The sequence below is a fragment of the Diuraphis noxia genome, unplaced genomic scaffold (assembly GCF_037042655.1).
Source record: "Diuraphis noxia isolate RWA-SAM2 unplaced genomic scaffold, SU_Dnox_SAM2 contig0001, whole genome shotgun sequence".
Lineage (NCBI taxonomy): Eukaryota > Metazoa > Arthropoda > Insecta > Hemiptera > Aphididae > Diuraphis > Diuraphis noxia.
In genome coordinates, this window is record NW_028301711.1 from 56,005,080 (window position 1) to 56,029,241 (window position 24,162).

At 27.3% G+C, this 24,162-nt stretch overlaps 1 protein-coding gene across 1 annotated transcript in view; it reads right to left on the reverse strand.

Moving 5' to 3' along the window:
• LOC107164024 (scavenger receptor class B member 1-like) overlaps window positions 1-16,889 on the reverse strand; it is a 114,678-nt gene extending 97,789 nt beyond the window's left edge. Inside the window, exon 1 of the mRNA XM_089218232.1 lies at window positions 16,465-16,889. Within this exon, the coding sequence (XP_089074358.1) occupies window positions 16,465-16,510 (46 nt within the window). The 5' untranslated portion in view covers window positions 16,511-16,889. The remainder of the gene's footprint in view (window positions 1-16,464) is intronic.
• Window positions 16,890-24,162: the final 7,273 nt, after the last annotated feature.

Here is a 24,162-nt window from a genome sequence, read left to right on the forward strand (position 1 = left end):
TACATAATATTATATTATTATGGATATCCTGTAATGAAATATGAAGCAGTTTTAACTTCTTACGAAAAACGGAAAGTTATACAATATACTGTATCTACTATTATTACCTTCATGATTATAATATATATTATTACATAAATTATTAAAAAATAAAATCATAATTTTCATAAAATATTTGAAGTTATCAATTGGTTAAAATAATAACCCTATTTATAATATTTTTTATAATAGTATGATGTTTATGTGTACGTTTTAATAAAAAAAATGTATCTATATCAAAACCTGTTATTATTACCATGATTATCTTCACAATTAACGGGCGTTAATTGAGAATTTGGTGCAATGCAATAAAATTTAATTATCGAATACTGCAAGATTGTTTTTGTGATTATTAATTATTAATAAATGTTTCAAAAATTACTATCAAATTCAGCGTAAACTTTGTTAGTATTGACTAATAGGTAGACTTTGGTTGTATTTATAATCTTCTTATTAATTTATAAGAAAAGTTATCAGTTTAATTCACATGCTATGATCCATATTAGCTTAAACCATTTAATAGATTGGGTTCAGGGTTAAGCGATGTTAATATGTCATCATAAAGCAATGGGTTTTATAAAATAATTGTATATGATTTTTCAAACTATTCTACAGATTTTATAGGTAAACTTTGATGAATAAATTCAACATAAGTTAATTCAACCAATAACTAATATTTTAATTTTTTAAATATGTCATTTAAAGATATATATTTTTTTTTATTAGAGAATATACAATCTATACACAAAGGTATAATAAGAATATTTTATACTACAATATAATTTAAAGATATGATAAAAATGTAGGATACAAATTAAAAAACAAATGATTATTTAAAGCAATTAATGTGATTTTTTTAACACAAATTAAAGTGAAAGATTTTAACGTCTTATTCGTTGAGTAAAAATGATTTTATTATAAAATACATAGCAGTTATTAATATAGGTAGTATATTAATATTATAAAAATTTCAAAACGTGCAAAAATTAATCGTAATAATCTTATACTTTAAACATTCATATAAGTTGACATAAAAATAACGACAATTTTAAGTACTGGTTGGTGCAGATAATGACTAGTTACTGTCACTCAGAATTCGTTTATTAACACATCCCCCTTTTGGAAGTACTTTTAGTGGTAGAATACATTATAGGTCAGTATAGGCATAGGTACCCCATATGAATATATAATAACCGAATCTGCAGCAGCTCATTATACTACTCTCCACTAACCTACTTAAAATATTTACCAAAATATAATGTTACTAATTGAAATCATAAACACGAGACAGTGCATTATACTCGTATATTAATAATTTCGAGTTATATTTTGGTATTATAAATCACAACAAATTTGAACAAAATATATTATTCAACACGTCTTGTAGCTACTTTAAATTGTTAATTTGCCAACAGCAATTACGGTTTCAGCAAATCATTTCTGATTTAGAGCGGTTGAATTGTATTGTTAACACTAAAATATCGTTTGAGTATACACCTTAAGCCTAAACCTTCGTTAAATAATTATCCTTACATTTTAACTACCAACACACGATCTCGTTTTAATATTTCTAGTGAAATAAACCAAATGATTTTGAATATAGAATTGTTTTCCCAGCGCTGAAACGTTAGGTACATTATAATAATATATGCGCTCTTAGTATTTACATTTTAAAAGATATTCCAGTGTTGGTTTTCGTCACGATTACCTACAGGCTATGTGGTCGTGGTGGTAACTAAAGTCTCTAATTAACGAGTTGTAAGTACCTACAGCGACGATTTATTAATAAATTGCAATTTATTATCAGATTTCCGATTGCAAAGGCATCGATTTTAATAATTAATTGAAAGTAAAATACTGTGTTGTTGAAAATAACGATTTTTCTTGTTGACTTGGCGGGCGTGTAACGATTGACAAATCAACGTTCATCGTTGTATAATAATCAACCGACCTATAATAATAAAGTCCATCACGGCAACTGTTCACCTGGACCCCATATTACAATATTATAGTTTTGTCATCTATGACATATTATATTGAACTGTGTATTGTATATGTTGCTAATGAATATTATACATAAACTGGTGGCAAAATCAATTTTAAGCAAAAGAATACAATTTAGAAGCCATCGGTGTAAGTGTATAGCGGCTATACAAATATCAGAAGAAGGGAAAATGATTTTGTTTGTCTGAAAATCAGACTGTCGCCATTTTAATCTAAACGAATTTATTTGTTATAATACACTAATAATATGTTACATTATAGGTACAATATATCTACATTACCTACTGTATAGATGCATGATTTTATGTAAATATTATCAAGTCTATAGCGTATAGGTTAGGTATTATAACTGGCAGTCTTTAACGTAAGATATTAATACTTTTCAATCTCAAATTTTTCTATTTTATAAATCAATAGTTAATGTAAATAAAAGTTACTTTTAATTATTTTATTTCATTTTATTGACTTTTAAATTGTAAATTAAAAACAGAATATACAATATGACTCTATACGTTTGATGCACAACGTTTTTTTTTAATTTCGTTTTTATAGGACGCTACACGCCTACTTTTCTCCGTCTTATAAATCTACAACATAGAAAAAACTTTTGGTGAAGAATAACTATACTTCTTCTGTATTTATAGAATAATTATCAACATTCTATAACGCATAGAGAATAATAATATCTGTGTCGTAGAGTTTTTATTTTTTGGCCAACATAAATAATATTAAAGTTATCAGTTTGAAATCATTAGATTTTTTATTTATTTAGTAAAAGTGATTGATAAAAACTATCATAAAAAAAAAATTCGATACAAGTAGAGTTCTTTTATACGCGTTGTGTAATTTAGTAATTCCAGAATTCCACTATAAACACTAAGAAAGTATAATTTCCCGGTGTAAAACAGTTTTTGCCATTTTATACGTTTGTAAGACAGAGACAATACATGATAGTGTATTTTTTTCTTAAACTTGGAAATAAAGATTGTGATGGCAAATGATAACTCTTGAAACTGCACCTACTGTAATAGATGACGTACATGGAGTTGGCCCCTCCACCTAATTTATCGCATCAACCTGGAACCTTATCACCAATATTTTGAAACTAATTTAGAACTAATTGGAACCTAGTTTTCGAGATTTGGAACCTCGAACTTCTTCTGGGAAAACTAATTTTGAAAACTAGGTTCCAATTAGTTCTAAATTAGTTCCAAACTATTGGTGAAGGTTTGATACGACAAAGTGGGTGAGCAACTTCACGCACATTAATAGGCTGTACAAGAAATATCTTCTTATACTACATTCCATACAATTTGTATTATTATAGTATATAAATTAATCCACCGTGAGTTCAATATTTTTCTTAAATTATTTAATACAATTATTGTATCAATCAAAACATTCATAAAATTAAATATAATATTAACTATTTTACACACATTTTCAGTATAAAACTGGGAGGTTAAAATCCAAAATGAAAGTTTCAATTATAAAAACATTATCACTGATTAAGTACCTACTTCAAATAATTATTACGCACCGCAAACAATTATAATGTTTTCAAAAACACATAATGTGACAGAAAAATAATATGGTTATAAGTTTATAATGCAAGGTTGAAAAAATCACCTTGGGTAGGTAACTATATTAATATGTAACTATGCGTATGAAGAATCTGCATATAAAATAGATTAAAATAATGATAATACTTATGTTGAGTAGTGTTTACGATATAATATACTACTTGTATATCAAAACATAAAGCTGGATTAATATAAATGTCTCTTATCCACAAAGGTCAAAATAATATAATGAATTAATGAGTAACGAGAAACTAGAGTTTATCACGAACACATGCAGATTGATATACTTACTTATATCGTGTAAAAATGAATAAAAACTCACAAACAACATACGTGGTACGTATTATCTGATCTGAGCTACATGTGTCTGAACCAAAAGCCAATTTTTGTATTGTGGAAATTGTTATTACAATGTCTCCCATAATTTATTAAAAGACAAAAAGTCTACTAACATATAGCTTATACTTACTAAAATAAGTCGAATGCATCTTTTATAGCAACATGTTTATTTAAATATTTTATATGTATAGTAGTATAATACCACAAGTATGTTTATTATACAATATACACTATAGTGAAGTAATTGATTTACAATTTCTAATTAGGTAAGTAATATTATGAGGTATATTAAACTTTTCAATATTTATTCAAAATATGCCACTTCTGATTTCACTTTCGTTCACATCTCATGTGCATATATTTCTAATTAAATGTTAAATACAACGTTAGGTTTATCTACTTATAACTAATAAGCTCTGTCATCTGCAGATAAACTGAAAAACATAAAATTATTCATGATTTTTTAAATTTGTTTAACGCATAGATCGTCTTTGCCGATGCACGTATTGTATCATCGTGTTAATAAGATTGGTTATTTTCGCTTCTATAATAATTGAAAAATCATAGATATATTTTAGGGTATAGTGCAGAGAAATTATAACTAGTAGTAACATGCTACAGTTTGCTAAGAAGTTTCTTGTTGATTCGCGTTTAACGTAAATAAATAAAGCGTTACACACATTAGCATAATGAAAAAAGATGTGTTAAAACAAACAAACAAAATTATGCACATTTTTTAAATTATTTTTATTTTTGTATACACAATAATAGTAGTTGAAATAATGCTTCAGTATTTTGGTATAAGTCAAAAACAATAAGAGTAGAAATATGAAATTGTAACTTACAGCTTATATCACAGTTTCTATACATAATATAATATTAATATTAAAACTCTTAAAATGTTTTTGAGCCATATGTACAGAGACATTTTTAATTTGAATAAGTTTTTTTTTTTTGATAAAAAAAAGGGAGTTCCGTCTAAAAATTTTAAATTAAACACAATATTCCTCATTAGTCGTTATTAAAACACTTTTTAAACATTTTTTGTGAGCATAAAAAGCCATGAAAATGTGCAAATTATTTTCATTTAAAATAATCATTAAAATTTTCTACTTTTACAATACGAGATTCCTCATAAGTAGTCGTACCTTTGACAAAAAAAAAAAAAACCGAAATTTGAATGCATTTTTTATAAGCGTTTGAAATTCAAACATTTTCGACATTGGACATGCACCCGTAAAATAACAAATTCCGATCTAGCACAAATGGACGTAACTATTTGGACGTATCCGTTTGGACGTGGCTGTATGGGCGGACAATTGGACATCAAAAATATATATATATATATTATGTATAAATTAGTAAATAAAATTAATAAGCTATTTGTATTTATTATTATACGTCAAAAATGATTATAAACGTTAATTTGTCCCTATTCGAATAAATTCATATCAAACGGTTTTATTATTTAGTGTTAATTCAAAAAAAAAAAAAACTGTAGATACTTGAAACATTCAGCAAATGTTTATTTCCTCATATTCTAAATTATATAATAACATTTTTAAAATATTTCCAACCTTTTTGACCTTTTACAGACATTTTACATTTTACATTTTTTTCTATAGATGTTGATAAATGTTTTTTCATGTGGTAAATAAACTTGAAAATTTAAAGCAAACTCCCTTACGTTATTATTATAGGAGTTTAAAACTATAAAATTATATAGAAAATTTTTTTCAAAATTTCATGATGAAATTTTAACGAAATGTAATTTATCAAATTAAAAATGTGCAAATTATTTTGTAATTAAAAATGTATTGAGATTTTTTTTTGTATAGGATTACAAATTTGTAAAAAAAATTTTCATAAGTGTTTCAAATTGTGACCAACAATTGTAAACATTTGTATACACAGTAATTTTTTTATAGATATTTTATGTAAAAATAAATATGAAATTTGGTGTTATTAAAAAAAAAAATAACAATAATTAGTCATAGGTAATTTGTTTTAATTTAATAATAACAATATCTTTGGATACTTGAAACTTTTAAAGTATATTGTTATATATTTATGCACATATTAAATTTTTTAAATTCGCAATTTAAAAAATTATATACATACCTATTGTTTTTATCATTATGGCTTATCGTAAGTTTGAATTTTTCGCAAACATCGCCCAATGAAACTGTTTTTAAATAACATATGAACTATTAGGCCACATTAAACCTCGTATGGTTAGGTTGTCGTTCTACCTACCTAAATTATTGCTAGTTATAAGGGGCGGGACCTGTTTCGCACAAAAATGATGCTCTCCGTTTCGTCCGGGTACCCATTTCGTCCAAATTTTATTTTTTTATGATTTCCGTTTCGCCCAGAGTAGTGTAGACCAATTTAAAATTAAGTTGGCAATGATTATAATATTTGAGTATCATTTAGCGTTATCCAGAAATTTTAATAAAATTCGTGATATGTTTACACGTCGATGTCACTAAACGCACTACGATCAAATCTGATCATCTTTTTTGTTCATTACTTTTATAAGTTTTAAGTATGTAATTTGTTGTATGGTTATGTACCTTTTATATTAGATAAGATAAGCTACGGTGATGATGTAGCGCATTCATAAATTCATAGGTATAATTTTTTCGGTGCGATTTATAGATTTTGATCGAATTAAATTCGATAACGACTGGATTTTTTATCTGCTATCGATTTTATATACCTATTATCATTTATAAACGATATTTCTTAACTCAATTACCGTAATTTTATTACTATAGGTTTTATAACGTTCTCTAAAATATAATATTTGACTGAACTATTGTCAACTTAATTTTAAATTGGTCTAAACTACTTTGGGCGAAACGGCAATCGTCTAAAAACAAAATTTGGGCGACACGGGAACAGTCATTTTTGGGGAATAGGCTACGCCCGTTATAAGACGATTTTGCAACTACTACCACTGGCGTTTTTTTATTAAGGGGAACCCCCGTCAACAGGCCAATGGGTGTGAGGTGGTACGGTAGGGGTTATTTTTGTATATTTGTAGGTTTTTAAGTGGGTAGGGTTGTAACACGTGTTTGTGTTTCTGTGGCAAGGATATGTTGCTAAAATCCCGGGTGGTCACCCATCCGGGAGCTAGCAACTGCGGCCGGTACGTACGCTCAGTGCGTTTCCGTAGATTGAGCGTACGACCGCGCTTCGCCAAGCCACATATTTATATTATTGTACATTTCATTAATTCTAGTACCTACTATCTAAAAATATATAAGACATAAAAGCAAAACATTTCTGAATACTCTGAGAACCTATCCAGAAACCTGATTGATAATACTAATAAAAATATTATCTTTTTTATGTCACGGGTTTTCAAAGACATTATGGTTATCCACGACTAAAGATATTATTTGTGGTGGTGAATTATGACTACGATTAAGACTGATTGCAATGTATAATCACAATACTTGGTAAAAATAAGGTTAGCTCATAATAAATTTATATCGTGATATTCAAAAATGCTACTTTTGTTATCTATTATTTTTGGTTGTGTGATATTGTGATAAGTAGTAAAAAAATATAAATTTGTAATTACGAATTTACGAATTTACCAAGATTAAAGATTTACATTCAAATTTTAATTTGTCAATTCATAATTTCATATTACATTATTATTCTACTATTACCGTCATGGATAAATTTCTAATGTAAAAAAACAAGTGCAGCAGTATCTCAATCATCGTCAAAAATTGATGTGGTGAGTTAATTAATACTTAATTCTATTATTTGTACAACAAATAATATATTCATTATAGGAAAGTATCATGAAATTGTAAGTATGTCGGGTATTATATTTTAGGCTAACACTGATAAAGACAAACCCAAACTTTCTACTGAAGATGATGAAGATATTACCACTAAAATTACTAAAACTGTAAGTAACTACTACTTTATTATGTTTAATTAAAATAACCTATTTGCTTAGCGTTTGGCAAAAATTACAAGATTATTTTATCATTATATCGCATTATATTAATTAAATTAATGATTTTATTAGTGCAATTAAAAACTTGTATAGCTAAGATTAAGAATTTATCTAAGTACTATTGATAAATTTGATATTATATGGGACTAACTAGTGTTTTTTTTTTTTTTTTTTTTAACAGAGTAAGAATGTCCTAAATTTGATAAATTCTGAAAACAATATTTTCACTAATATTATTGTTTCTATGTATATTGGGTTACTGATTTAGCAGTTAAAAAGGTTTGCATGAAAAATTATTTAAATATGTTTTGATTTGGTTCTAGATTATGTATTTGATGCTTATAATTTAAGGATAGGTATATATGTATAATTTATGTATTTTAGATTCTGCGTGTAACAAGAAACCTGTTGATTGTTTTAGCTATAAGTATAATAACTATAATTATTATCTTGAATAATTCAATTAAGAAACAAACCTAACGAAAACTGTAAAAAATAAGTTTAATTTACACTTACCCTCCCCCCCCCCTTACAAAATCTTGGCTTCGCCACTGACTACTACAATGAGGGTTAAGTTCGATCTATAATAATCGTTAAGAGTAATTTAGATTACCTAGGTACACCATTTGTTACATCTACAATAAAATATATTTCGTTATAACGTTATAAGCATAGCACATACACCATACATGTTTAAACCCAGTGTAGTACAATATATACCTACGTGTGGCGTGATTGCAGACCGCACATTAAAAGTAAGTAGGTACCCATCTATAGACTCTAAAATATATAGGTATAATACCATATTATACAATACTTTGGACTAAAGATTTTCGATTAGTATTTGTCGATTGATCGATATCAGAATTCTGTTAGAAAACAATAATAGTTGAAAATAATAATTCACAACGACCATTTATATAAGTAGATTTTAGGTAGATATAATCACGAGTAACATTTTCCTACATGGCAATAATCATTTTCTATCAAAATTATAACTTTACCAATTTCCCTAGACATTTTTATTGGCTACGATATACTTTTCTGAAAAAAAATTATAAAACTTTTTAAGTACAATTTTAATCACAACAGAAACCAATTTATACGTTTGTAGAATAGGGGTAAATTGAAGGCACCCATTTTAATAACTTTTAAAAAATAATAATTTCTAGAACCTATTGGTTCCTATATGCTTATCTTAACTTATTTTCAGATTATATTGTCAACACAGACTGTCACGATGGTGGTACAATACAAGACTCAATTTTCTGGCTCCTCCAAAACAACAGCATTTTAAAGCCACCACAGCTACGCTTGTGTGTGAGCTTTTATTGGTTATTATTATTTATGTGTACATTTTTTAAAGCGATATGCAATCCGTTTCGAAATATTCCTAAAATTATAATATGTGATAACTAACACCTAAGCGAATAAAAATCATGCCAAGAAAACACAACGAAAGAACTTAATCAATTTAAAATATAATACCTAATAACTAACATAAAGTAAAAGAAATATTAATGTAGTGAATTTTTAACAAACAGAGCTTAAGACAACAGTAGTTATGATTATATCGGTACGCTATTTTGATTATTGGAGAAGTGAATTGGCAAATATTTAACATTTTAGTAAAAGGATATTGGCTCTTTTTTTAATTTTGAAGAAAAAGCGAATTTACTAAAAGGGAAATATTTAATTTTGAAGGAAAAAAATAAATCTCTTAATTTTATTATAATAAGGATTAGTTCATTTAACAAGCTTTTCTAACCTTTTGAGTCAATTTTCATGTTTTTTAAATGAAATATTTTTTACAATCCCAAAAGTTATATATTTAGTATTGTACCTAAATACCTATTTCTTTGACAAATCAATGTCTTAAGTATTAAAATGCCATTTTTTCAGTTGTCTAGTAGAAAATTTTATTACAATTAATTGTAGTCAAATGAATCTCATTATTTACGTGTGTTTAACCTACTAATATTTTATATTTTAATAATTTAATATTTATAATATAGCTTATATTATTGTAGTAGTAATCAGCCATGGTAATCCATTCGGTACTTGTAGCACCTACTTATTATTTATTATTATTTAATTTTTTATGACTCACAAAGTTATGAATACTAACGGCGCAAATTATAATTGCTATAAAACAGGAAATAACAATAACTTATCATTATAATATTATGTATGATTGGATAACAAGGTAGGTACCTACCTTCACATGCGTTTCAAACGTCAACGCATCGCCGCCATTTGAGACCCCCGAGGAAGGTAAACATTTGCGTATTTAAAATCCGTATATTATAGTAATTAGGCCCGCGACCTCATATTATATTGGCACGCATATTTTAGCTGCTTATAGAGCTATTATTTATTATTTTTTTTTTCGAATCTATTAGGTGCTGACTTGTGGTTTGTATAACTATTATATTATATTTACTGTAAACGTATGAAACCTACAGTGAAATAACGACCGATTTATATGAGTGTACATATAACATCAAACTACTCTTCTGTGTCCACAGTTATTGCATAAACAAAAAAAAAATTGTGATTACCATAATATGACACATTTTTTTCTTATTATGTTGCAATTTATTATAAATCAGTAGAATAATAATCACTTATAATCTTAATTTCCTAAAAAGTCAATAATTATTACTTTGCAACATTCTATGGAAGCTATCTCATGTCTCGTGAATAGTTTTTTTTTTTTTTGTACCCATTTAAAGTTAACAAGCAATAATCAGTATAAAATATTGTATCTATTAGAAAGCAGGCACACGTACAAACTTAATATTATCTCTAGTTTTAATCCATTTTAAAGTTCCTCAATGAACCGTTCGGCATTTTTCCTCTTTACCGTCCCACTATCAACCACAAACTAACTATATATCAAATGAACCCAGAAGGCGTTTAATGTCCATTGCTGATTCGGACCCATCCTTCGCCTTTTAAATAAAATTAACAACTTACACTATTTTATACAAGTTAAATGTCGGCGCAATCTTATCGTAAATTGTTTTGTTATATTATGTAAATTTGTATGTACTGTAATTATAATGAAAGGACACAGGCCATTTCATTTTAATAAATAATTAAATAAATATGTGTCTCAGAGTGTCTTAGGTGTCTTTTGGCGTGTATTACAGGTGATTTTTATAACTCATTGCAGGTATGCTTAAAGATTCTATGCGTGTTCTTTTGAGCTCAAGTGATAACGCTTTGAGCAGTGTTCCCCAGGATACATTGGATAGTGAGTTGTTATAGGTAGTGAAATTTAATACCGTAAACCACCAAAATAGTAACATTTCTTCCAAATTACCGACGCAATAATTTTAGAATAATAATATTGAAAAAATATAGAAATATAGCGTATTATATCTCTGTATTTTAAGTAAATTATGAAATATACAACGATGTCACCGAAGTTAGTAGTAAACAAATACTAATACCATGCGTTCCATTTTAACACGATACGAAAATTTCAGAGTTACAAAGGAAATATTTCATTTTAAAATATGACGTTCGACACGTATGTACCTACAGTACCTGCACAACTGTGAAAATATACGCTTTAAATCGAAATTATTATGTGATATTATGAAATTGATATCCAAAACAAAAACATTACACTTTAACAAAGAACTATGTATTGTTACATATCATCATGATAATAAAAAACACACGACTACACTGGTGCCTCAAGTCCTCGACGAATATCGGCCAAACATATTATTACAATATCATTGAAACGAAGACTTCAAACGAAATATTTATTGCATACTCTTTAACTATCGTGTTACATTTTAAATTGTATTTATAGTATGTAGATATAGTGTATACACAATGATGAAGTGGCACATACTTTATAACTATAATATACTGCACACTATTCAGTCTACTCGCTCATAATAATGTGAGCTGTTACGATAAGCATCAAACTGCACAAGTGAAAATATACTGGGATCTGATGCTTCTCCACCCCTATGCTAGAAGATAAATTTTTAAGTTACCTGAAAAATATTTCAGGAAGAAAACAAATCATGAACCTGAACATATTTCATGGCATAGAAAGTGCACATAAATAAACAATTTATTTTATGCGATAAATATTGTCTACTGGGACATAACAAAGGGACATCGAAGACTTGTATTAATTTCACTTTCATTATATAATGATATAGAAGGCCGATAGAGCCAATACCTGTATTATATTTTAAGCTGGAGTCTCGAGTGGGTGTCTCTTTATTGTTGTTATTATATTCGTAACCGTAAGCAACAAAGCGCTTGTAACGAGTTGATTTTTTTCCTTCAACTTTCGAACCGTGGGTGATGATAATCTCTTAAGTATTTCCGGTGGCAGAATTAATAGTCACTTAGTTTACAAATTCTCAAGGGGCTCATTGAAAACTTTTGGTCTATAATGGATTTTTCAGTGAATATATTGTTAGAGCAGGTACAATATTTCACTTTACAACCTTTGGGTTAATACCCATCTCACCTAACCTACTGCTATTTAAATATATTTTAAATTACTATCAAGTCATCCACCGTAGATTAATTCGTGGCTTGTACCTATTGTATACTGTAGCTGTAAATATTCGATTCGATTCGATATCTTGTGGGTACAGATTCAGAAGATTTTTCTGAATAATATCAGCTATAATCAGTACTAGAATTCTGAAAAGAATTTGAAGAATGATTTAAAAGTGTAAAAAAAAATTCGCGCACTTGAATATTTAAATATATTATAGGTATTGGTTAGAATACATAATTATAAGTGGTGGGCATAAATATTTTTTTTATGAGAAGGGCTCCTACATTATACTCCTCATATCACGAACTAGTAAGTTGTGGTAATACATACTTATGTATTTTGTGATGTATTATTAAAATTATTATTATTATTAGACTATACACATTATTTACACGTGTGTGGGGTTGAACTACGTTCAATTAAGTAAAACGTGATATAATACTATTTCAGTCATTATGATAGTGTAAAAATTGTACAATTTATAAAACACTGTTTACCTATGGATACGATTTTGGCAATTTTTGGAAAAAAATGGATTAGCAATTATAAATGCTACTACGCATAATAATTTGATGGCTAAGAAATCCGATTTCCTCAAATCATTTTTATTAATAATTCATTGAATAAATGAAGGTCATAGTATAAAATATGCAACCATTTTTATCTTATATTTAAGTTAAAAAAAACTTTTATGAACCAATAATGACATAATATGTGTCTTAAATATTGAATTGGTTGTTATATTTTTATTGTATTCTGTAGGTATACCTATAAAATGTTATGTTTTCTAGAGAAAAACTATTTGAATTTTCAAAGTGCATTCTAACCAGGTGGAAAATATGATATTGAATATTTCAATAAATTTGGTTCAATCATTCATACAAGAAAATTAGTATCGTTTTAAAATTGTCAATTCAAAATAAATACCAGCTGATGATTCATTATGTAATTTTATTAATTTTCTCAAATACTCTTTGTTATTACTCAGTGTTAAAAGGCATTATAGGTTAAAATTCTTAATAATTTGTTGTAATATTTAATATTAAACTAGCTAGGTAATTAAATATTAAAACATTATTTTAGTAGGTACCTATATTTAAATATTTTATTCGTTAGTGACTAGTGATCAGTCTATATTCTAAAAAAATTATATGCAATTTTACAATAATTGTCGGGCATTATTGTTATTTTTGTTGCATTTAAACACTTAGCACTTGGTAGCAAACTAATTCAGTAAAATCCCGAAATAGTTTATTACAAAAATCAATAATTGTAATTTATATCAACAATATTATGCATAAGAACCTGACTACTGAGTAGATTATTTTCATTTTTTATGTTAGCTACACTCTGCACCGAAAGTTGAGTTTTTGATGAAAAGAGACCTTTTTCCGTTCAGTGGGTGGTGAAGTGAAAATCTTCAGAGTAGAAATTCCCAAAAAATGTTTAGCGTATCACGTCTGCACAATCAAGCACTAAAAACTATTTAGTTCTTAGAATTTTTATGTCACTATTATTTGAGTAATATCGAAAATATTAAAGGGAGATCGGAAATACAATATTTTGCCAGCCCCCCCCCCCCCAACATAATATAAAAATGTATAAAGCCAACTTTATTGTACTAATTTTAAAATAAATTCTATCATGAAAATATATACTACTTTTAGGCTGATAGACCACCCTTGCTTATAATCGTTTTTTAATGCATAATGAATATTAATGATACATCATTAAATTCAAATTTAACGCATACCTATGTTTAGTGAACCACTCGATACCTACTGTAGCAAAACGTACGGTACTCATTTGACCACATGTTTTAATTTTTTAACTATATTAACAAAATTTAATTTTAAAGTAATAAATTATTTTTTGATTAAAATCGAAATTGTTTTGCAAAGTATTAAAAAGTAATTTAATGCTTTGGGGTATCGGGACCCTATCAGAAGCAAAACCGACGCTGCTATTCTCCTCCTAAAAGGTCGATTCATAGTTTTTCATCCGTTGGTTTTTATAATGGTTTCCTCTGCGACCCTGGTAGGGACCCCACAAATCGCTCTGCCTGTTGGGGAACCAACGTTAGTGGATGTTGGTGATAACTCAATAGAATTATGGAAACCATTTACATGGCCGGTATGTGTTATTATTGTTTAATGATTATAAATAATCAAATATATTACCTATACATTTTTTGTAATTAATTACAGTTAATTTAATCTATTCAACTATTACAACTTAAGTGTAAAGTTATCTAAAAATAAGTGTTTCACATTAATTTCAAAATAAATTAACATTATACCTCAACAGCTTTTATAAATTGCATACGAGAACATTAAATTTCACACAAATAGGTTAATCCGTGTAAATTTATAATAATAAGTTTTAACGAAGGATATTGACTTTGAAATCGTCCAAGACCGACCTATTGATCGCGATCGAATGTTTGGCCACCTGATCTCTACAGTAAAACCTCTAAATATTGAATATTTTCGGTTGCTTAAATGTCGTCCGCTGTTTGGAATTGTCCGCTATTAAGAGGGGAAATACAATGAGTACACATTTCGCGGTTCTGAAAATTCTTTCCGTTATTTGAAGGTGCCCGCTATTGAGAGATATCCGTTAAAAGAGGTTTCACTGTATATTCAATGGGACAACTTAATGACACTAAAACGGTTCGATCGAATATTGTCATGAATTAAGCGGCACGCGGCGAGGAGGTGTTCGGAAAGTAGTCGCCCATCGACCATATTTTTGGAGGCGATACTCAGCTAGCACCATGCTTCGTGTAATCGGTATTAATCGTGTAATTTCCATCGCTTTATTTGGAAAAGAGTCCAGTATTTTGTATTCTTAATTAGGATATCTGATATTTACGTTAACGTTCGTATTGAAAAGTTTAACAATACTATTCAAATTGAATGTTTAAATTTATTGTACCATGTACCTATTTTGTTTCATTTGTATAATTTTTATATTTTATTATAATTTTTATTTGCAGAAATTACCAATCAGATATTTAATGTTTTTTAAATAGATAGTTTTTTTTTTTTTTTTTTGTTATTCATCAAGAGTACAATTTCGTTAGGTTGTCATATTTTGTGTTAACACGATAAAAATCCACGCAAACGTCAACGCTGTACAGTGTACACTAAACACGAAAGAATACTGAATACAATTATGAAATACCACCTTTGGTCGTGACGAACGGTACGAACAAAAATATTGTCAATATTGTGAAACATTGATCGAAGCCTGTGTCTTCACGTCCTTAAAATTTTCAATCACTTTGTTATCGGACTATTTTTTTTATTCGTTTTTCACTTCGATATAACGACGACATTTCAATCGTGCATCTTGACCTATAACCAACCGTTTTCGTGTCGGTGACATTGCAGAATTTCAGTGTAGCAGCAAAACGACTTCTATTACCTACCTACAACCACTTCTGACCAAATTTTCCGACCATTTCCAAAAGATTCAGGAGCTTCGAGTAAGGCATGGTGGGAATGAATAACGTGTTCTATATAATATTATTTACTAAGCATTGTTCTAATTTAGGAATTTTCAAATATATAGTATGATATTATTAAACAGCTAGGTTCAGAAAATCCGAATAAGATTTGGGTAAAATAATACCAAGTACGTATTGTCATGGTTTATCGTCAGTTCATGGTTTGTTTAGAAGTCGTTGATGCATATCCTAAATCGGGCGTTAATATTATTGTAATTCGTAAAACACGTGAGTCACGTGACCGATGTCATACCGTATCATATAAAATTGTTATATGGACTAATGTCCATAATATTTGAAGCGAACTTTCAGAAATCTGGATCATTGATATTATTTACACGTCAAGTTCCACACACGCATAATACACTATTTAATAATATTGAAACCTGATAGCTGTATTTAATTATACCTAAGACATATTAGATTTTATAAGTGATATCACAAACATCATATTATACGTTACCTCCTCCGTACAACGGTTCGGCCAAATTGACCAACATTCTCATCATACGCGGTCGGCTTAAATACTGCAGTGATTTCGGACCAAAATGATTAAAAACAGAAGCAAAAAAAAATATCGTATAAATTATTGTAATTTACACAGATATGTTGTGTTAATTTATGCCCAAGATCCGTCGTGGGTTAAATGGAGATATCAACGATTTTTGTTTTTCGTTAATGCGATTGGCGACAGATCGTTATCAGTCGGCCATCCAACGGGTTCTTTCGATGATCATGATTTGTTAGAATATTAATTTTTTTTTTATACCGCTATGGTTATATTATGTTCGATATCACGGCGGTCGTGATTATTGTCGATTTTGTGCGTGTGTGATCGAAAATCGACGGTAGATACACAGTTTTTGAAATAATTTCACACGAAACTATGGCGGTCATAATCGGTGACAACTAATAACGAAAAAATATTAACCCGTGGCTTACACGGTCTGACTGTCGACCGACAATCATGGATACGAGTGGACATTTAAATAATTATTACCATTTAGTAAAACATTATAAGTTATAAGTTATACCCAATTAAACTAGATTATAATGTAATATTATACAGGCTGTGCCTCGTCGTGACGTCTGTCTCTATCTATATTTTCTAATCGATGTGATATAAGATTTACCTATTTCGTTACTTTTTTTTTTAAATTCGTCACCGTGTCAAAAAATACGCACTGCAGTCTTTGTAATATTTCGCCACAAAATTTAGACCATAATTAATAATTAGCCTATAGAAAATCAATTTAGTGCGTTACATGGATCACTCTATACGCGGAGTTATTAAAATTTTCTTCGACGTAAGGATCTTAGCACATCATTCGTCACATCCACAAATAAACGCAGTTATCTATAATAATAGCCACTACTATTAAAATATGACGTATGTCATTAATACACTAGGTAGGTACAACATTTGGTATATTTTATCAATAATTCTACATAAGTAATAGGCATACTATACGTATAATATGATATAATGACAGTGTTTTAAATTATGTCTTTTCTTATGGCACGTTGAATTAATCAACCGAAAGCTATATTTAGGTTTTAAATTATCGCGGACATAAAAATATATGGTTATTGTGTGATTTACATATATTTTTCTACCCGCTTGTTTTGTCAACTTAAATATAGGTATTATTTAAGTTCCGTCGTCACATTCGTAATAACTCTGTATGTTTATAAAATAATTTGACGGAATCGTTACTAAGCCACAACAACAAAACGTTTATATATATATATATATATATATATATATATATATATATATATATATATATATATATATATATATCGATCTAGGACAAATGGACGCGGCCGTTTAGGTACGGGTACATTTGGACGCGAAAAAACATAAATGATAATAATATATTTATTTGAATGTAGGTAATTTTGTATGAGGTTTCACATTTTATTCAAGTATGGCGTCAAATATGTTAATATATATAAAAATAAGTATGTTAATAATTATTATATTGATTGCAAATTAATATTCATTAAAAACACAAATAATACATACAGTACATTGAACATTTAATAATTATTAAAATACTGTACGTTCAAATATGGCGTCAAATATGTTAATAATAATTTTATGAAATTGTATTAAATATATTCTTTTAATTTATTTTTTATTTTTTTAATATTAAACGCCTATTAGTTTCTATATATCTATTATTTGGTCACTCAATTTTATTCACCACAATATATACATTATATATTACGTATTATGCTTTTATCACGATATTATGAATTATCCAACGTTATCGAAAAACGACATATTTGATAAAATCCAACTAAAAATAATCAACGACAGTTTTATTTAATCATCCAAGTTTGTGGTATTTTATAACGTGTCTTCAAAAAGTACACTCAGGTAGAGACTTTTATTATGATCAATTAGATTAAGGGAATAGTCCCCCTAAAAAAAAAAAAAACGTATTGATGTTGATAAGATTATTCTAAAAAACATATTTATTTTTATATATATTGATATATATTGCCATATTCGAATAAAATGTATACCCTAATTTAAAAATTACGTACATCCAAATAGTTTTTATAAATAATAAATTCGTTAAAATATTAGGTTAGATACAGTATACCGGGTAAAATAATAATATCATCAATTTTCAAGTAAAAAAGCCGTGGTTCTATATAAAATAGGTTCGTTATGACACCATTGTAATGGAATTGTATGATTTTGAAAATTGAAAGGAATGGGATGAGGATGTGATATTCTTTAAATATAATGTGTAAAAAGGCGGGTAAGTCGTAGATGTCGCTCTGCTGTACAGTAGGTTACAAGTGGGTTACTGTAATGGATAGAATTAAATTTGAATCCAATGATATTATATCATTGTATACGAAAAACGATTCTGAGCGAAGACGGTTTATCTGTCTAGGATATATTATAGATTATTATAAATTTACAAATCTTAGATTTAAAAAGAAGATTTTTTATGAATTTTTAGATTGAAATAATTTGCGAATTTTCGTGATTTTTACATATGTAGTCAAAATTCAAACTTTGGATGCTTATAAAAAAAAAATAGTTACTACGCATTTCTTTTATTTTTCAATTGCTATTGTAAAAATATGATAGGAGCTATGTATTAAATTTTCAAATCTTAGATATAGAAGGAACATTTTTTATGAATTTCTAGCATAAAATAATTTATGCATTTTCGTGATTTTTACGTATGTTGTCAAAATTCAAACTTTGAATCCTTGTAAAAAAAAATTGTGACTATGAGTTTATTTTATTTTTCAACTGCTATTGTTAAAATGTGTTAGAATCCTTGTACTGAATTTTAAAGTTTTTCTACCGAACAAATACATTTTTATCGATATTTATAGAAAAAAAAACTAAAAAAGTTGAAAAATTAAAATGTCAGTAAACAGCTCAAAACAAATCTAAATAATTTTGAAAATGTTATCAAATATAGAAAATGTCTATATAAACATTCGGAGAAAATTTCAAGTATCTGCGGTCATTTGTTTTAGACTTTTAGAGTTACACCAAAATAAGAAAATCACTAAATGTGAAATCCAGTGGAAATCCAATGATGTAAAAATTTAATTTGGATTTCCAGTGGACTTTTTATTTGTGATAAAGATTGACAAACTTGTAAGGAATCTTGTATTAAATTTTCAAATCTTAGATTTAAAAAGAAAATTTTTCATGAATTTCTAGCTTAAAATAATTTGTGAATTTTCGTGATTTTTACATAATATGTTGTCAAAACTCAAACTTTGAATGCTTAAAAAAAAATTATGACTATGTATTCCTTTTATTTTGTAACTGCTATTGTAAAAATATGTTTGGAGCCTTGTATTAAATTTTAAAATCTTAGAATTAAAAAGAAAAACTCTTATGAATTTATATCTAAGATAATTTGAACATTGCCGTAATTTTTACGTATTTAGTCAAAATTTGAACTTTAAATGCTTATAAAAAAAAATCGTGCCTACATATTTTTAATATTTTTCAACTGCTATTGTAAAAAAACTTTAAGAGCCTTGTATTAAATTTTCAAGCTTTTCTGCCAAACAAATAAATTTTTATCGATATTAATTTAAAAAAAACTAATAATGATCGAAAATTTCAAATGCCTATGAATAGTTCAACTTAAGTCGAAATTTTTTTTTAATTGCATGGCGGATAGAATATACTTATATAAACATTCGGTGAAAATTTCATGTATCTATGGTCATTCGTTTTAAAGTTACATCAAAAACCAAAATCGATTTTGTCAAAAAATGAGTGTGCGAAAAATTTCCCGTTTTTCCCTTAATTTTTAGTTTGTTTTTCTCGATTATTTAGAAAAGTATTAAGAATTTTTTACTTTTGATCCCCCAAAGTACCAACCAGATTCACTTTCTGATCGAACGAGGTACTGAAGTCAAAAATCGAAGCATTTTTACTGCCCCAAAACGTGATGACAGACACAAAAAAAAAAAACACACACATCATGGTAAAATCAATACATTCATCGCTCCGCTCAGAATCTAAAATAAGCCATTAAACATTAAAAGATTATAAAGACATTTTTTTATAGACATGCCTATTTTAAAATTTAAATTTAAACCAATTTAGGAATTTAAATTTTAAAAAGAGAATAACAATGGTTTTTGTTATTTTTTTATAATCCAAACATGTTATTTGTGAGTATTTAAAACTTTAAGTGATGTAAATTGTTATTATATTTTATACATAAACATTTAATGATTAAAATATACAAATACAATGTTTTTTTCAAAAATCAACTTAATAAAATATATATATCTTTAATGGAGGTAGAATGTTTATTTTTAACACCAACATAAATATATGATAAAATATAATTACATAGTAAATGTAAAAAACAAAATCTGTTATCAATTACATTTTATTTTCGAGAACGTATAAAGTATATAATTGGTTACAATTTAAGTGTTCAAATAAAAAATTGCCACAATTTAAAACAATATGATGTCATTGTAAAAAAATACTTTAATTCATTCAAAACCTATTGTGTTATTGGCATATTATTTTGATATAGCAGCTAGTACCTAATATTATATATCATTTAATATATATATATATATATAATTATATATGATATAATCATATAATAATATTATTAAAATAACATTATTTAAACTAACTCTAACTAGTAATAAAAAATATATATTAATAGCAGAATAAATATTATATAGTATCCTTAAAAATTAGGGTTGACAAATGGTTCCATTTAGTTCAAAATCTTTCCCTAACGTATCGCGTTGAACTTGTAATAATACACACCAGTATACCACAATATTACAGTGACCTACTCAATGACATGGTAGTGAGAGATAAACTTGACACTTGCTACACAGCATAACGACTTCCATATTTTTTTCCGTAAACTTACAAAACCTTTTTAAATATTGATCGCATGTGGCACCGTAAATATACAGCTACGCCACATTATATTCATTTAATTTATGCTGCGTTACGGCGTAACGTACGGAATTTAGGTACCGGCATGTAAGATAAATAGTATACGAGAGCGTACATTTAGATAAGTCATGCGAAACGTCTTACTGATGGCGATGAATGACAATTTCTAGTTTGTTCATGCCTTAATGGTACCAGATTTAATTTTTGTGCCAAATTTTATAATGATTTTTATTTTGTACGACGTATCGGCGTAAAAAATCGTGATTTCAAAATACCATACATATCTCTAGTCTTGAAGTATATACTATTAAAGATAGAAAAGTAATAAAAAGCTTTTTATTGTAAAAATTTAAACACAGATAAGATAAAACAGGCCTGAGAAAAATGTTATTTTGATAATTTGTAACAAATAACCTATAGCAAAAAATCAGTACTCCAAAACAATAAATATTACTTTACATTAAATGTGATTGTTCAATTTTTTTCATTATTATTAAGTTTGTAATGGATTCTTTATATTTAAGGGGTGACAATATTTTTATTCAAAATATTGCGCACCATGGAAATGCTAAGCTGATAATCGACTGTTGATAATTTACATTAAAAAACTAACTGCAACTTTCACTATATCAAAATGGCAACACCAGCAGTGCAATCAGTTTGAATTAATCCAGGGGCGTCATTTTAACTTTTTGAAACATATGTTAACTAGAAGACAGGTCAAAAAATTTTTCAGCAGGCCAATATAATATAGACTAAAGTGATAACAAAAAAAATTGTATCGCAACGCTCGCCAATTTCATCCTCTATAAATCTAATGATTTAAAATATAAGTACACTCACAACTATATTTCATTATCGAATTATTTTATATTACATGATAGTATTAATAATGTATTATTCAACGGTTTAATTTTGAGCATATTATGTTATTATGGCATAGTGATTAGCCGCAATCATTTATTTGTTTACATTGCTATAAAAATAGGTTAGAAACTCAACGTCACATAACTAACCTACTATATACTTACTACAGTTTATGGCCATAGATAATAGATTCCGATGCTTGAGATCAATCATACTAAAAAAAGGATAATCTTTGTCCGGCGCAAAAAAATTATTGTCAGCCCAAAATGCATCTTGATAAATTTGAAGTATGCATTAACATACCCTACAATACCCCTAATGACGCCACTGAATTAATCTAACAATTTAATCATAATTGTTGTTCATCTTATCATATAATAAATATTGTACGTATAGATGGATGCATTGCTTTTCATGGATTTAGTGAAGTGCCAACCGTAGTCATGGAATGTATATTTTTTTTTATATACATAAACTTCAATATATAAGGATAGGTACTTAATGTAGCTTTAGAGTGTCAGAAATATGAACATTTATTTGGGATGTGCGATATCTTAATTAAACCATTCGATTCAATAATTTGAGTTTTTTATTCTTATGAATGTTGATTTGTTTTTTGACATAAGATCAAATCGTAATTAAAAAAATGTATTTCAAATGTAAAGTTAAATAACTATTATGTATAAGTACCTTAAGTATAATATTCTCCATATCATTGTAGTATTCAGTTGGAAATAGGAACATACACAATAATAATATATAGTTTGTATATTATAACTATCGGTGCTATACTATTGGTTTACTGGAAAATAATACAGGAGAAACGATCGTAAACAAAATCCCCGTAGACATCGTAAATAACGAGCACACATTCGCGTTTCCAAACAACGAGTGCGATGGTTGTCGGAAAATTAAGATGTAAACAGACTATATTGTAATTTGGAAAAATAGATTTATACTCAGTTACTAACCACAGCTCAAAAAATAAATGTTATCTACCTCGTATATTTTCTTTTTTGAAATATTAACTCTATATTTTATTAGATAAAATACACATTTTGGAACAATTTTTCTTAGGAATCTCGATTTTTTTAAATGTGTATAAAAATTATATAATAATTAATTTTAAAAAACACTGACAGAAAAATACGTTTAAAATATTTGATCAATTTTATTCTTTTTTTTTTTTCAATAGAAATATTTTCATTTAAACAATAACTAATAAAAAAATATAGACATAATAACTATTAAAAGTTATTTAGGTGTATTTTACTTTTACAATCTAAATAATTAATCTAAGAATAGATTATAACTAATAAACATATACTCATAAACTAGTTTATAGATCTATGGTAATAATACATAAGGTGAAAGATAAAAGTTTAGTTATAGAAAAGTACATATCATTAATACAAAATAGTACCTATACAATATATACATATTATATACTAAATTTTACATTTAAATTTTACATTAAAAATAATTAATCTCGTTGTGTTGAGTAATACCGACCGAGCATTTAATTTTGCATCCCGATGAATCGAAATTATTAAGGTTTTAAAAGCAGAGTAAACATATTTATTATTTCGCTTTGCAGTGCACGATGGCTTGGGCATTTCATTCCACGTCGTCGTATCCACAACAAAAAATAACGACGAGATCAACAAAATCCTAACACTCAAGTTATTATTATATCTATGTATACAAGAACAAATTTTTATACGATCACGAGAATTGAATGTTTTAAATGTTTCGTTTTATCGTGAAAGAAACGTAATAAAAATCCTTGTATCCTTTTATAATATTATATCATATACATTATTATCACCAGTATGACCGATACCAGAAAATTATCAA